Below are 16,761 nucleotides of genomic sequence, written 5' to 3' on the forward strand. Positions count from 1 at the left end.
TAGAGATCTGATTCTTCTTTGTTGGGAGAAACCTGCTTTTCCTTTGTTAGAAGCTTGAAGGTTTTCTCCTTACCTTCAGAATTCAGACATTTCTCAAGGGCAGGGATCGCTTCCGGTGGGGCCTTTTGGAACTCAAGACTTGTGCATCCTTCAGGTCAGAAAAAAATTATTCCGTATCTTGTTTGGTGACTGGCTATTCTTCTCTGCTCTCTCCTAGAATTCCCAGTAAGTGGTTATTTCCATCCTCTCTCTATTCTCTGCATGTTTTGTTCACCTCTCTTACAGATTTCATCTGTACTAAGAGAGAATTCCTTGACTTGGCCTTCTGAATCACTAACAATGTCCTTTTCTCAATTTACTGCCCCTGATGGAAATGTTCATCTCGTCTGTGTCTTTTTAATTCTCAGGATTGCTTGTTGCTCTTGAATTTCTTATTTTTCAGAGCAGCTTGTTTTTATGGATGCAATATTCACTCATATCTCTTCGTAGATACAAATTAGGCTTTAGTGATCCTGAAGTCAAAGTATAATTTCCAGAAAGTTAAAAAAAATTACCCTCACACAAATCTTAGAAGGAACATGCATATTACAGATTTATTCGACTCATTAATGAGGAATCAGCAGGATGGTAATTGTCAGAATCAGGAAAACAGGTAATGGAAAAAAAAACCTGGGGATATGAGGTGCTTAGAATCAAAGCTGGTTAATGGCCTTATAGGGTCATAAAACCGTAATCTTTGGGGTTATCTTTTTCTATTGGGCAGAAACCGCTTACAAATATCTCCAAGTTCACATGTAATTTCATAGCAGCCAGACCTTTAATTAACAGTAAAGAGTGAATCAGACCAAGGTGTGTTCCCCCAGATAATGAAATAATCTTTAGATGGGTCTGTTAAATAGTGCTCCAAATAATATCACTAGAAATGCTGCCCTTCCTTTGCCGAAATTCCAAATTTTAGGATGATTTTTCTTAACTCTTGTTTCAAGGAAGTCATTTGTTTTGCTGGCTCCACTGACTGCCTCCCATGAGTGCCCCCGCCCTGCCCTTTTGCCTTGAAGAGTCTCCTCTATTGCTTTGCGGTTCCCCTCTGTCTGCTCATATTTATAAAAAAAGACAATAAGGATCTAAACTGAGTGGTCTAAGGATCTGGGTTGGCTTCAGCATTGTGGCGAGGTCTCCGTTTGATATTTTCTCTTGGTCTTTGGGGTGGAGACGGGACAGGGGTGGGGTCCACAGGCCAGGAGCCTCCTGGGGGGGGGTCAGGGAGCACTGGGTACATGTGCAGCCCTGTAGGGCCCCATACTTGGGGCAATGCTCTGCTTTCATCAGTTTGAAATTCTTTTTTCTTTTTCTAGTGGTTGTTGGTCTTCCACAATGGAATTCTTTCTTTGGAAATTTTTATTGGAGTATAGTTGCTTTACAATATTATGTTAGTGTCTGCTGTGTCAGCAAAGCGAGTCAGCTGTATGTATACATATATCCTCTCTCTTTTGGGTTTTCTTCCTGTTTGGGTCACCGCAGAGCCCTGAGTGGAGTTCTCTGCCGCACAGGAGGTGCTCATTAGTTATCAGCTTTAGACGTGGAAGCCCCATTTTGTATGTAGTAGTACGTCTCTGTCAACCCCAACCTCCCGGTTCTTCCCACCCAGCCCTTCCCCACCTTGGTGTCTGTGCATTTGTTCTTTATGTCTGTGTCTCTATTTCTGCTGTGCAAACAGTTTCATCCCTGCCATTTTTCTAGATTCCGTATATGTGTGTTAACACGTAATATTTGCAATTCTTTTCTTAAAAAGATTCCACTTTACGTTATTTTTTCTTACTTGTGGCTGCGCTGAGTCTGTTGCTGTGCTTTCTCCAGTTTGGGTGAGCAGGGGCTACTCTCCGGTTGTGGTGTGTGGGGTTCTCATTGCAGCAGCTTCTCTTTTTGCGGAGCAGAGCTGTAGATGCCTGGGCTTCAGTGTTTGCAGCACATGGGCTCAGTAGTGGTGAAGCTTAGCTGCCCCGAGGTATGTGGAATCTTCCCGAACCAGAGATCCAACCCGGGTCCCCTGCATTGGCAGGCAGACTCTTATCCGCTGTACCACCAGAGAAGTTCGGAAATTCTTAATACATTTTGAACAGAGGCCCTACGTTTTCACTTAGCACTGGGTCCTGGGAGTTGCACAGCCAGTCTTGGCTTGGCAGTGGGCTCAACAGAGACATTTTTGTGAGTCATGAAGAGCCCCATGTGGGATGCTAGGAACTCTGGTGACCCAGAGTTCTGGGTCCTTCCTGTCCTTTGTGCCTAGGGATGGTGTGGGTGCAGAAGGCAGGATGGGGAGCCACAAGCCTGGGCTTCAGAGCCCAGCTCCCCTCACCCAGTCCCACCCAAGCCCGCAGCTATAAATGTCCCGTTTCCTGAGCAACAGGACTGCCATCCTGAGGACGTTTTCTTCCTTCCTGCTCCTCCTTATCCCCAGATTACTGGCTCGCTTTTCAAGCACAGAGAAGACAGAACCTCCACACTGGAAGGTGCCTGTAGAAGTCAGAGCCTTCACCTCCATATCCAGTCAGCCCCTGCTTGTGTGCTGCCACTGGAGGCAACTAACAAGGCAGCCAAATGCAAACTGGGACAGCTTTTGTTGTCCAGTCCCTAAGTTGTGTCCAACTCTTTGCGACCCCATGGACTGCAGCACACCAGGCTTCCCTGTCCTTCCCTGTCTCCCGGAGTTTGCTCAAACTCGTGTCCAGCCTAATGTGCTGGAAAGTTCTTTCAAGGAGTTTGAAATTTGTCTTCCTGTAGCTCCTGCCCGATGGTGGATCTTGACACTTACTCATTGACAAAGTCGGCATTTATTGAGCACCTACTGCATACCAGGTGCTATGCAGGGGGCGCACGAAAGGAACAAGACAGATGCTGCTGTGATTTCATGAAGCTCACGATTTAGGAAACAATATAAAACAGATAATAAAGTTCTAGATAAATTCTACTTGGGACCAAAGCCATTGCAGCAAAGTGTAGAGGGCCATGAGGATGTGGACTGGGTCTGTATACAGCTTCTTGAGGAAGAGAGGCCTAGGGGTAAGAGTTGACCAGCAAGGGGTTGGGGAGGGTGTCTTGGGTAGAGAGGACAGCACTCAGGGGGCCTGGAGGGGCTATTTGAGGAAGAGGAGTCTGTCAGAGCCCAGGGACCCATGGGGTGGGTGGGTGCTGAGAGACGAGGCCAGAGAGGGGGCAGGGGCCTGACCGCTCAGAGGTGTTAGGGGCTCAGTTATGTCCGACTCTTTGTAACCCCATGGACTGTAGCCCACCAGGTTCTTCCATCCATAGAATTCTCCAGACAGGAATACTGGTGTGGATTGCCATTCCAGCAAGGGTGTCCCCAAAAGACTCGTGACAGCCTTCACACGTTGGAAAGAGGCACGTTTCCTCCCCGAGTCTCCCCTTCCCCATATAAAATGTTCCCAGCCTCTCCCGCTGTTTGTCAAAGGAGGGGAGGTGGCCTCCCCTGCCGGACCTTCTTTAGGCTGTCTTTGTCCCTGGCTGGGGGGAAGGACCCTGGCTTCCCACTGATGACTTGTGGGAGAGAAAAGGGACTGCCCTTGCCCGGGACCATGCCGGATTATGACCTGCTGAGGGGCTTCGCTCCCTGGCCCCCCTTGGTTGTGTGCTCTCCAAGCCAGGCCTCTCCTACCCTGGAGCTAAACACAGGTGATTTTTAAAAAAACACACAAATACCCACCTTTGCATTTATTGTTATTAATTTCATCTTACAATGATCTCTTAGAGTCTTGTTTCCATCACTCATTACATTTTCTTCCTGTGCTTGATCAGCCCAGGACAGCAAGGCCCTTGGCACCTCACTGGAGGCTCTTCCAGTGTGTGACAAAGCCCCACTCATCAGTGGGTAATAGTGGAACTTACCTCACTGAGTTATTTAAGCTATGCATCTCTGCCTTAGTCCATTAGGAGGTCATGAAATATTCACTGACATTCTCTTTGAACTTGAGATTTTCTTTATCTATATATCTCCCTTGCTGCATCATACTGGTAATACTACCACCTCCCTTAACCAAAAAAATAAAACCACATGAAATGGCCATTGACAGCTGTGGGGAGGGGTCTGGGTACCTCTGTTAAAATCTTTCCCAAGAATTCTGATGACTGGTGTCTGGGAGGGGTGGGCATGGTGAGCCAGGGCTGTAGGGCTGGGCTGGTAGGGACCTTTCTAGAATGAGTCTGAGCCAGTGCCCTTGCCAAGGTCATGGCTGGTGTGGGCCCCGCCTTGGAGGAGCTCAGGGAACAGGAGTGGCCTTGAGTCTGATGTCCCTTAAAAGCTTTTGACTATGATGGGATCCTGGAGAAGGCCTTGGCGTGGAAAATGGGGCTGCTGAGGGATAAGCATGAGCTGATCAGGAATGGGCTCTTAAACATATGTGCAACCTTGTACCCTTTCTCTCTGCTCCTTGAAATTCAGAGAGCCACAGGGTTACTGGGGCACAGATTAAAATACAGATTCTGGGGCCTCATCCAGGGGATCCTGACCCAGCAGGTACAGAGGGCCTAGGCATCTGCATTTTATGCAAATGCCCAGGTGGGTCTGGGTTCTTTTGACTCTCACAGAGCTCCTCATCAGGAGTCCTTTGAGTGGTGAGCATGATTCCCAGTTCTGGGAACCACAGGAAGAAGAAGAGGCCTGGGGAGGGCTCCGTCTATGATCCGTGCCCAGGATCTGAATTAATTCTCAAGACAAGCAGATGTGCTCTGTCAATGAAACAGTGGGGACTCGTAAAAATTTCTGTCATCGTTAATAATATTAACATGAATAGCGGTAACACCAGGAACTCTGCACCTTGGCCAGGGAGGAAGGAGGAGGAGGGGCTGGGCCAGGATCTATCGTGCCCTGGAAACAGCTTCTCCCCAGAGTGCGAGGGGGGCAGCTTCTCCAACCCGACTCTTACAAGCTCTCGGGCAACAAAATGTCAATAAGCATTGTTCCTTATCCCTGAACTAGAGCTTTCTAAAGAGATCAGCCAGGCTTGTCCCCTCTGTGGTTGCTTGCTGAGAGTTCCTATTGTCCAAAGTGGCCCATCAGTGGGACTTTAAAAAGCAAAAGGAATTGAATCCTCTTAGGCATTATCCAGGTGAAAAAAAAAAAAGAGCATCTACTGTTTGCGGAGTACTCACTGTAGGCCTGATGCTGTGCATTATCTGGCCTAATCTTCAGACTAGCACTGAGGGAGGGATTGTGGTCAGTTCTGTTTCACAGATGAGCACAGCGACAGGGAGTGACCTGCCTGAGGTCATGACGTAGTAGGGGGCAGAGCCAGGAGTTGCATCCAGGCAGCTTGGCTCCGTGGGCTGGCATCGAATCCTGGTTCTGTGTAACTTGCTGGTGTATCTGTCAGGGATGCATTGGACTGCAAGTTAACAGGACATCTCACCACAGCACAAATACTGGGATGTTTTTCCCGACATAACATGACGTTCTGAGGTCAGTGGTTACCAGTAATGGCTCTGTGATGCGGGGGCTGACGTCCTTGTAATTTTCCAGATCTTCTTTTCATGGGCACAAAGTGGCTGTTGAAGCTGTGGGCGTCATGTCTGCATTGAAGGCAGGAAGGGTGGAGGGAGACAGGACTATGCCAGCTGTGCGTGTCTACTTGGATCTGGAAAACAACATTTTCTTTTCTAGATCCTTCCCCATCCCAGCACACTTGGCCAGAACTGGGTCTCATGGCTGTGCTTAGCTGCAAGGGAAGCTAGGAGAATAGAAAACATCATTGAATTTGGATAAATCAATCAAGAATTGTTCCCTGGGGCCAGGCAAGATTGGAAGAAGAGAGAGTGCACTTTGGGTGGGCAACTCTCAGAGTCTGCCACCCTCTTTCCTACAACCCGTGTTTCTTCATTTGCTCTTGGCCAAAGCTGTGGCCCTACCATGTCTCCAAGTCCAAATTGGAGCCTCAGGAGCCCTGCCTGGGCTGTCTGGGGATGGACATGATCTGCTGAGAAGTCTAAAGTCAATTGCCAACCCGTGGAAGCCCCGCAGAGGCTGGTGCCCACTAGCAGGCTTGCTGTGGTTACTGGTGTGAGAGGGTCACCACCGGGCTGTTTCCCGAAGCCTTTGCTGCCTGCTTGCCTCCTGCACGGCTCTGTGTGCATGATCTCTGGGTCAAGGAAGCACGGCACATGTCGCCAGGTAGAATCCTCTTGGGTTTATGACTTTAGACCCTGATTTATCCTGGGCTCTATAGGTCTGTCTCCTCCAGGGCTTGTGTGCTCCAGGGCAAGGCCAAGGCTGAGCCATTGTCCCGGAGTCCCTGGAACTTGGCCCCAGGGCCAGCACAGAGGGGAAGCTCCATATTTGTTCCGTATCTTTGTGTCCTGTCACTGCAGAGCTGGGGGATCTGGGGCCATTTTCTTTTAGCTGGATCGGCCCTTGGGTGGGTGTGGACCTGGGAAGGTTCCAAGGAAAGTCCTGGTGTGGATGAGTCTCCATTTGCATATGGAATAAAGTGGGAGGGAGAGACAGCATGATGATCACCACTCTGGTCTGTTTCCATGGAAACAGGATGCTAGATGACATGGAGGACTGGGTAGGGGGTAAATCACCAGAGATTCTCAGGCTACAGATTGACAAGCCAGACACCAGTCAATCATAAATCAGTCAGGATTCTTTCAGTTTATACAAACAGGAACCCTCTGAACCTTGTTTAAAGAAGGTTACTATCCCTTTTCCTGAAAGTCCAGGGGTCTCTGACTTTAGGACCCGCTCAATCCAGGATCCTGAAAGATGTCACCAGGCAGTGTGCCCTCCCATCCTACAGCTCTTTTCAGTCCTCTGACTGAGGACTTCCATCCATGGCAGATTTCCTCTGGTTTGGAGGGGGGTGGGCAGAAGAAGGGCACAAACTCCTCCCTCCAGTTCAACAGAAAGACACCGCGGCTTCCTTAGCCACTCTAAGCAGAGTGGGAGAGAGCCTGGTTGGCTTGGATTGGCTGGAAAGGGTCATGTGCTCATCCCTGAGCCAATCACTGTAGCCTAAATGAGGCAGCACTCTAATTGGCCAGACCTAGGTCAAGGCATATGCCCTGGGCCAGGTGTGAGGTTGACCTCTCTCATACCACATGGTCAGAGAGTGGGGAGGGTGCATTTGGCAAATCCCAGGACTGTTACCTACAAGCAGAGAAGGAAGCTCCAGGTAGGCACAAATCAGTGATGATGCCTAGGTGGGTTGTCAGAACTAAGGTTTCCTGACTGGGTTGTGCTTTCTCACTCCCCCACTGTCCTGAGAACTTGAGGTTGTTAACCTCATTTCCCAACTGGGGAAATGGAAGCTCAGAGAGATCAGCAGCCTGCCTCTGGTCACACAGCCTGTAGGGACTGTGTGATGTGTTCAGGTACGACTGTCCCCAGAACCCATCCTGACTTGCAACCTGAAGGGTTTTACCTTTTCAGAGGCCAAAAGATCCCAGTCGCTCTGCCCTGGAGGACTTGGACGGCCTCACCAGCTCTCAGAAGGATGTGGGATGAGTCCCGGAAGAGGGACTTTTTTCCCTGAAGCTCTGGTGGAGCCAATAGAATCCCTATCTGGTTTCCAGCAGCTGTGCCCACCGGCCGTGGTGCCAAGACTACTCTGGAGTAAGGGAGCTGAATTTTGTGGGACGCAGTCAGGAGGCCTATTTCAGATATATACTAAAGAATGATAACACTGTTTGCCTGAAGTTCAGACTTAACTGGGCATCCTCTATCTACCTGGCAACTCTAACCAGAGATAAAGCCATTGAGTGTTGTCCCCTGCGTAGAGCCTTGTGGAGAGATGGCCCAGGGTCTCCTGCTGCCGAGGTCCCCAAATTTCTTTTGTGGCCCCCAGTTCCTCCTTTACTCTGAACTTGGCCTGACTTGGCTTCAGCCCATCAGTTTCTTTGTCAGGTAGGCTTAAGAAACCCAGTTCTTGGACTTCGCTGATGGCACAGTGGATATGAATCCACCGGCCAATGCAGGGGTCATGGGCTCAATCCCTGGTCTGGGAAGATCCCATATGCCGCGGAGCAACTAAGCCTGCGCGTCACAACTATTGAGCCACCACTCTAGAGCCCGCCCTCCGCGACGAGAGAAGCCACCACAGTGGGAACCCCGCGCACCCTAGGGAAGAGTAGCCCCACTCGCAACTAGAGAAAGCCTGCGTGTAGCAAGGAAGCCAGTGCAATCTGCTCCCTGCAAAGAGAAAGAAACTTTGTTCTGGTCTCATAAGAACTGTGTGATGGTATCTGGGCAATAATGACCACCAGTCATAAAACACTGGCCAGAGTCAAGGGTTAACATTATCAGTCCCTAATTTTCTCTTTCCATGATTTCTTCTCTCCCTCCTGCCCTCCCTCCACTGAACACCTACTATGTGCTGAGTGCTGGGATACTAGCATAAGCTGGTGGTCTAGTTACCGCCCGACACAAGCTTGAGTCATCATAGAGCTGCCTCCTGACAGATGAGTTGCCATTTCCAGCATCTCAGCTTCCTTTCCATTAGCTACATCTTACATTACATTTTAAGAAAGCCCTGTGAGTCCCTCGTAAAGATTGAGGAAACACCCTATTTTTATCAGTAACACTCAGAAATCATCTCCTGGGAGGGGTATTTCCTGGAAAGATGTTAAGTCTCAGTCATTTTATGTTGCTTCTTGTCAGCTCCTAGATTTTTTATTTTTATTTTTTTTTTCTGATCTTGTCCCTCAAGTTATTTGTTTGACAAGCTGGCAGGGGGAGCTGCTTCCAAGCTGGGTGCTGGAGAGGGGCTGGGGACCTAACTAGGGCTCTGAGCCATGCCCTGAGGAACAGGGAAACGACAGCACCCCCTCAAGCCAGAGGTGCCCTGGGGTGGGATCTGAAAGCTGGGAAGGGCGTCCCAGGGAGAGAGGCTGACAGATGCAGAGGCATGTCTGCTGGTATATCCTGGGAAACTGAGATGTTCGGGTGTGCCTGGACTGCAGGGCAAATTGTGGGTGGTGATGGAGTCTTGGTTGCGGAGCCTCCAGAGGCCCTTATCGCCTGGGCTTCCCCCGGGAGGAAGTGGGATCCAGGGAATGGTTTAAGCAGAGAGCATGTGATTCGTGGGCCAGTGTGCCCTGAGGCAGCAAATAAGGCTGTGATGTAATAATGGCTGGCTTCCGTGTGCCAAACCCTGTCCTGGTGCTGAATCCCCATGTGAACACATTTCATCGACTCCGTGAGGTCAATTCAGTGACTTGCCAAGGTCACCCGGTGCAAACCCCAAGCGGGGATTGGAACCCAGGCTCTGTGCTCTAAACATCGGGTAACACAGCCTCCACGGTTGCTGGCCCTATTCCACATGCTGCCGGTCCGATTTACTGGCTGGCTGTGGGAGTTGCTCTGCCGGACCTGATGACTGATGAAGTGTGGGGGGCAGGTCGTGCAGAGCTCCTGGGCCCCTCACTGCTCAGCTGGGCTCTGTCTGTGCCTCAGCTTCTAGGGTGGGTGCCCTACTTCCTTCAGGGGAAGGGCTGTAAAATGCCTGGCACAGGGCGAGTGCTCCGGAAAGCCCTCTGAAGCAATAGGACTCTGCGAGTTGCCAGGGAGAGAAACCAGTTCACATGACACCTAAGCCCCAAAGGGAAGGGGCTGGCTCGTGTGCCTGGGCAGAACAGAGCACAGATCCACGGTTTGGGTGCAGCTGGAGGGGAGTGCTCCAGCCATATGGTCAGGATCCTGCCTCGCCCCGGTTCTGGCCTCTGCCTTCCTCTGTGTTGGCAGAGATTTCCGGCCACCACGGAGGCAAGATGGCAGGAAACGCCTCCGGGTTTCCTGGTGGTGGCTTAGCCAGGGAGAGCATCTCTCCTCTGCAGTCCCGGCTCAAGGGCCGGCAGCTCCTCACGGCCCATCCTGAACTAGTCACGGTGGCTGGTGGTGGTTGTGGGGGCCGGTGTCTGGCAGTAGACTGGGCCTGGGTCTCTGTGCCTCTCCTGGGAACCAGGGGAACAGTACAAGGGGCTGGCTTATTAGCAGGAATCCGTGAGGAGGGCCCTAAGAGCAGGTGTCCAACCTGTCCGCCCACCCTGGCATAGCCTGCACTTCAGCGTGGCCACACCTGAGCCCCTCTCCCCAAACGACACCCCATCTGACACCCCATCCGGGAGCTGGGTGCACTCACCCTCCTCCTGGGGTGATGTCAGGACGAACGTGCTCGCTTTAAAGCAAAATTACTTACCTAATTAGGCGCTTGGGAGCTGGCAGGAGGTAGTGGGGGGGGGGGGTTTGTTGTTTTTTTTTTTTTTCTTTTAGACTTTTAGCACTGAAGCTGCACGATAAAGTAACTGTGTAATTAGGGATTAATTTCTCACTCCTGCAAGTGATGTCTTACTTGGGGCCTGAGGGAAGTCAGCCGGATGGTTATTCACCCACAGAGCAGCTCTCTTCCTCTTCTCTTTTGTTGGTTGAGGGGAGAATGCGCCTTCAGCTCTCCTGAGGGGGGAGGTGGCTTCTTCCGTCCCAGGTGTTCTTCGTGCTGCATAGATTCCCCGAGTCAGTGCTGTGCCAGCTCTGTGTGGTGGGGCTGGAGCAGGCTGTGTCTGAGAGATGCCCGGCCAGCATCCAGCTGGTTGTTCAGGGATAACGCCTTGGCCCCGCCCCCGCTGGTCCAGGTCTGATGCACACAGCCTGTCAGGGTCCCCACTGGGATTGCACTCTGTTTGCGTTTGCAGGGTAATCTGCTCACTAACAGCCCCTTGCTGATTTTTCCCTCTCTGCTCCCTCTCTGGGCCTCCTGGGATCACCTCCCAAGTAAACTGAGGCTCCTGAGTCCTTGGCTGAGGTGGTGTTGGGGGATCCCAAGCCAGACTGGAGGTGTGAACAGAGTGGGAGGAACCAGAGCCCAGAGGGGTGAGGGCAGCCTGCGGTGCAGGGAGGGGAGAGCAGGGCTTCCTGGAGGAGGGGGTCTTGAAGGCGGAGAGTGAGGAGAATGGGCTCCACTCAAAGGAAAGGGACAGGGAAGTGTGTTTGGTGAGCTCGGTGCGCCTGATGCCCGAGAAGTGTGGAGTAGGAGCAAGGGGTGGGGGAAGGGGGCCGAGGCCAGACTGCAGGGCCGTGAAGACCCTGCTCAGGGGCTTGGACTTTGTTCTGAGGGCAGTGGGGAGCCATTGAGGGTTTAAGACCAGGAGTGATGCAGCTAGCTTTGCGTTTCAGAAGCTTTGGGCTCACCAAGGCTGCTGCAGCTGTCAGCAGAGAGGGACGGTGGCTGGGCAGGGGCAGGGTGCTGAGGCTGTCAGTGACTGTCCACGTTGGGCTGGTGGGTACAGTTACCATCGGGGCAGAGACTCAGACCTGCAGTTCCTACCTCCCGGCCCCTCGCTTGGCTCCTGTCTCCCCATTCTTGTCCAACAGGCAGCTTTCCTTCCTCTTCCTCTCAGGGAACTGTGAAATCTGCTGGATTCCTCACCGTGTGCCTGCTGTTTACTCTCTACCTCTGAAAGCATTTATACCTGGTCTTGCTCCCCCAGACAGGAGATGCAGCTGCGGCAGGACACCCCGATAGGTTCACAAAATACAGAAAAGAGAGTTAGGACCTGGGAGAAGTGTTCAGGCAGAGGAATCCCCAGGGCCAAGGTCGATCATGCTGCCATGAACTCAGTGACTCATTGCATTTCCCCTTTGGACTCGACTACCAGGAAGCTCGGAGAAGGCAATGGCACCCCACTCCAGTGCTCTTGCCTGGAGAATCCCATGGATGGAGGAGCCTGGTGGGCTACAGTCCATGGGGTCGCCAAGAGTCGGACACGACTGAGCGACTTTACTTTCACTTTTCACTTTCCTGCATTGGAGGTGGAAATGGCATCCCACTCCAGTGTTCTTGCCTGGAGAATCCCAGGGACGGTGGAGCCTGGTGGCTGCTGTCTATGGGGCTGCACAGAGTCAGACACGACTGAAGCGACTTAGCAGTAGCAACCAGGAAGCTCAGAGCCAAGATCTTGGCACTAAGTTCTTCAAGAAATTTATCTTGGGGAGTTTTTCCATGGGGACCTGGGGGCTTGCAACTGATGAATTCTCAGGGGAATTTTTGCAGTGGAGGATCAGGTCAGAGGTGAAGGGAAGGGGCAGAGCCACTGTGTTGGTCTGGGTCTGCCAGGCTGTGGCTGTGTAGTCCCCTTTGGAGATGGGACAAGAGTCAGATCAGCCTCCATGAGAGGGCTGGGGTCTAGGAAGTGTTCAGATTCTAGGGCTCACTACTCTGGGTTACAGCGAGCCTTGGTGACATCCAGTCATAGCTTGTATTGTGCTCAGGAGGCAGGGGCCAGCCCCACTTGTTTTAGAGAAACGCATGAGGAGGGTGAACCCGATTTCTCGCCGTCGGTCCTGAGTACGCAGGGCATCTGTACTTTCCCATTCCTGCCCTCCAGCCTATCCTGGGTCAGGGCCATGGTGGATGCTCCTTAATTAAGAAGCTTTAGTCTCAGACTGTGGACTGTGGGTTCTTTGGGAGGGGATCGGCAGCACGGAGCCCGTGTGGCAGAGTCGGGTGGGGCAGTCAGGGACCAGGCGCGACTGTCCTGAGGGCTCCCAGCGCAGAGCGAGCCCTGTGTGGCTTGTAGCCGTGGGTCTGCCCTGGTCCAGGGGAGCAAGGAGAGGGTTGAGGCAGGATCTGAGTGATGTCGAGGGCACTCAGGAGGTTAACTGAGGTGAATAATGAGAACACACGCAAGAGGCCCTCAAAATCCATTCTCTTTCCTCTGTCTACCCCTCTGCCTGTGAAACAGCTATTTATTTTTATTGTGAGACGTGAACAAATCCTGGACTGGCACCTGCTGGAGCTCAGAGGTGTGGCCGGGGCTCCTGGAATGTAGTCCCTGGGTGGGTTCCGTCTGGCATGGCTGGGGAGCCCCCCACCTCCAGCACACCTAGCAAGGCACCAACTGAGCCGGTTGTCAGGATGGAATAGAACCAGGCAGAAGGGAGAGGGTCCGTGTTGGTGGGGATGGGGGAAGGGGGAGGGGCTGGCTGGAGCTGGGCCTGGCTGCCTGCCCTGGGGTGGCTGTCCCCAACCTGGCGTGTGTGTGTGTGTGCGTGCGTGTGCCAGTGGGAGAGCCTGTTTGTGTGCCCACGTGTGCCACCCCCGCAGCGCCTCCATCACATACATCTCCCGGGCTGCCTGGAGAGCTCTTTCTTCCAGATAGGAAAATGACAGTTTGGCTCGCCCACGCACGGAATCCTCACGCAGCCCCCCTCCCCCGGCGCCCCCTTCTCACGTCACCCGCTGCCCCCAGGCAGCTCAGCCCTCGCCCTCTCTGCCTGGCTGCTGCCCCCTGTCCCCACCCCGCATCCCCTCCTGCCCGCTCCTCTGGTCCCCCTGGTGGTCTCTGCCTCTAGTTCTGAGGTCTCTGTCACCTTCCTTCATCCAAATTTGGGCTCTGGTAGGAGCGAGTATGGATGAGGGCATTCAAGGAGTGTGTGTGTATGTGTGTGTGCACCAGAGGTTGTGTGCAGGCGTTTGACTCTGGGTTGTGTGAGTGTGTGTGTGTGAAAGAGAGAGGAGACAAAGAAAGGGAGTGAAACCTGGGCCTCAGAAAGCTGGGGGATGGATGGAGGCGTTTGAGGCAAGCAAGGCTTTCACTCAATTACTCTTCAAGCAGCGAGGGAGGGTGGGGGGCGGGCAGCTTCACAACAGTAGGACAGGTTTGCACGGTGTGGAGGAAAAGCCTTCATTTCCACTGATGGCGGTGACAGGTGGAACTTGCCGGGCCAGAGTCTCAGGCTTGAGCGCCCAGGTCTGGTGATTGGGGCGTCCGGGGTGAGGCTGGGGTGGCAGGCCCCTGGGACCTGCCTTTCAGAGGTGGGGAGCAGGTAGCGACTGAGCAGGGAGGATCTGGTGGATGTGCTGGGAAGTACAGCCCAGGCCCCCCCGCCCGCTTCCTGAGATCTGCCTGCTGCGGAGATCCAGGAAGGCCACCTGGAGGAGGCAGACTGTCTCTGAATTGCTGCTGGACTGGTGGACGGTGGGAAGGGTGGGCGGGCCTGTGGGGAGAGGCCCTGAGGATGAGAAGGAGGGCCGCGGTGAGGGCTCCAGGGCTGTCTTTGCCTTTGAGTCTCTGCCCTGCCTCCTTGCGAACTCCTGATGGTAGGGGCCAGTCTGAGTCGTTCTTGGGTCCGTAGCACTTGGACTGGCCTGGCTCATCATGGACCCAGGTGTGGAGAAACTGCCAAGTCTCCAGGGACTTCTGTACAAAACCCGATTAAGGCTTCAACAGAGGAGGGAGGTGTTCCAGGCGGAAGGGACAGTGGGGGGAAGGCCTGGAGTGGGACAGCGCAGTGAGCCTGCGAGGCTGGAGCCTGCACGCCTTGCAGGGGCTGGCCGATGGGTGTGCCCCAAAAGAGGGGGTTATTCCTACAGGTCAAGCACTGCCTGCCTGCCACACCCCCGAGCTATGGCCTGTGAAGCCTGGCCTCTCAGAGATCAGGTGAAACTCAGAGACAGAGAGGGGGCAGAACTGGGATGGCTGCTGGCTTGAGTTTCTAAAGAAAGGCAATGCCAAAGAATGCTCAAACTACTGCACAATTGCACTCATCTCACACGCTAGTAAAGTAATGCTTAAAATGCTCCAAGACAGGCTTCAGCAATACGTGAACCGTGAACTTCCAGATGTTCAAGCTGGTTTTAGAAAAGGCAGAGGAACCAGAGATCAAATTGCCAACATCTGCTGGATCATGGAAAAAGTAAGAGAGTTCCAGAAAAACATCTATTTCTGCTTTATTGACTATGCCAAAGCCTTCGACTGTGTGGATCACAAGAAACTGTGGAAAATTCTGAAAGAGATGGGAATACCAGACCACTTGACCTACCTCTTGAGAAACTTATATGCAGGTCAGGAAGCAACAGTTAGAACTGGACATGGAACAACAGACTGGTTCCAAATAGGAAAAGGAGTACGTCAAGGCTGTATATTGTCACCCTGCTTATTTAACTTATATGGAGAGTACATCATGAGAAACGCTGGGCTGGAGGAAGCACAAGGTGGAATCAAAATTGCCGGGAGAAATATCAATAACCTCAGATATGCAGATGACACCACCCTTATGGCAGAAAGTGAAGAGGAACTAAAAAGCCTCTTGATGAAAGTGAAAGAGGAGAGTGAAAAAGTTGGCTTAAAGCTCAACATTCAGAAAACGAAGATCAAGGCATCCGGTCCCATCACTTCATGGCAGATGGGGAAACAGTGGAAACAGTGTCAGGCTTTATTTTTTGGGCTCCAAAATCACTGCAGATGGTGATTGCAGCCATGAAATTAAAAGACACTTACTCCTCGGAAGGAAAGTTATGACCAACCTAGACAGCATATTGAAAAGCAGAGACATTACTGGCAAAGTAATGCCAAATCAAGCTCTGTCTAGTCAAGGCTATGGTTTTTCCAGTGGTCATGTATGGATGTGAGAATTGGACTATAAAGAAAGCTGAGCGCCGAAGACTTGATGCTTTTGAACTGTGGTGTTGGAGAAGATTCTTGAGAGTCCCTTTGACTGCAAGGAGATCCAACCAGTCCATCCTAAGGGAGATCAGTCCTGGGTGTTCATTGGAAGGATTGATGTTGAAGCTGTAACTCCAATGCTTTGGCCACCTGATGCAAAGAGCTGACTCATTTGAAAAGACCCTGATGCTGGGAAAGATTGAGGGCAGGAGGGGACGACAGGGGATGAGATGGTTGGATGGCATCACCGACTCAATGGACATGGGTTTGGGTAGACTCTGGGAGTTGGTGATGGACAGGGAGGCCTGGCGTGCTGCAATTCATGGGATTGCAGAGTCGGACATGACTGAGCAACTGAACTGAACTGAACTGAGCTTCTAAAACCCGTTTGCTAGGTGACCTGGGACATGTGACATCACCTCTCCTACAGCCTTATCTCATCATAAATCCAGGCATCTAACCCTGGCTTGGGGGGTTCCTGGGGACTTGGGGAGATGGAGGGACTGGGGAGCTCCACCAGACGCTGCTGCTGCGGCTGTAGCTGTGATGGCCAGTCACCATCTCAGCTCAGCCTGGGGCCTCTGGGCGCCTCTGTTCTCCCCCTGGGGAATGCAGTGACTGCTCCCTGTTTGGGGGGCTGCCCTGGAAATGAGGGCAGGAGCTGCCAGTGCATTGCTGGACAGGCTTTGAGGACCCAGGGTCTCTGCTCCTTATTCCCTCTGCCCCCGGCCACATCTACCGGGCTCCTCCGGGCAGTCTACACAATGGACGTCATCAGCCCTGCTTACGGAGAAGCAGATAGGCCCAAGGGGACAGCCCGAGGCCACAGGGCTGACTGGGGCTTAGCCGGGGTTGCTGACCACTTTTCTTACCCCATCCAGGCAGGGGTGGGCATGGCCGGTCTGGCCGTGGCCCCACCGTCCTTCGAGTTCTGGGTCTCACTCTCCTCCCCTCTCTTTGCAGGATGGTCGAGTACTCCCTGGACCTCCAGAACATCAACCTGTCGGCCATCCGTACCGTGCGCGTCCTGAGGCCCCTCAAAGCCATCAACCGTGTGCCCAGTGAGTTGGTGCCCCCAGCTCTGCCCCAGGCCCACCCTGCCACTCACACACTCAGCAAGACTGCCCAACACCTTCCAGTGCCAGGCCTGTGCTGGGCACGGGACCCTTCCATGACAGTACAGATGTGGGCCCTGCTGCCCAGGCCTCTCGGGCCATTACTCGGGCCTGAAGATGCTGGAGGGCGGCCCTGACGCCTCTGGGTCCCCAAAGCACTCATACTGCAGCAAGTTTCTGGCTTGTTGGGGACAAG

At 52.8% G+C, this 16,761-nt stretch overlaps 1 protein-coding gene across 1 annotated transcript in view; it reads left to right on the top strand.

The window, feature by feature from the left end:
- Positions 1 to 16,761, top strand: part of CACNA1I (calcium voltage-gated channel subunit alpha1 I) — a 117,499-nt gene that overhangs the window by 22,506 nt on the left and 78,232 nt on the right. Inside the window, exon 5 of the mRNA XM_069581655.1 lies at positions 16,414 to 16,511. Coding sequence (XP_069437756.1) covers positions 16,414 to 16,511 — 98 coding nt within the window. The remainder of the gene's footprint in view (positions 1 to 16,413; positions 16,512 to 16,761) is intronic.

The sequence above is a fragment of the Ovis canadensis genome, chromosome 3, assembly GCF_042477335.2.
Source record: "Ovis canadensis isolate MfBH-ARS-UI-01 breed Bighorn chromosome 3, ARS-UI_OviCan_v2, whole genome shotgun sequence".
Taxonomy (NCBI): domain Eukaryota; kingdom Metazoa; phylum Chordata; class Mammalia; order Artiodactyla; family Bovidae; genus Ovis; species Ovis canadensis.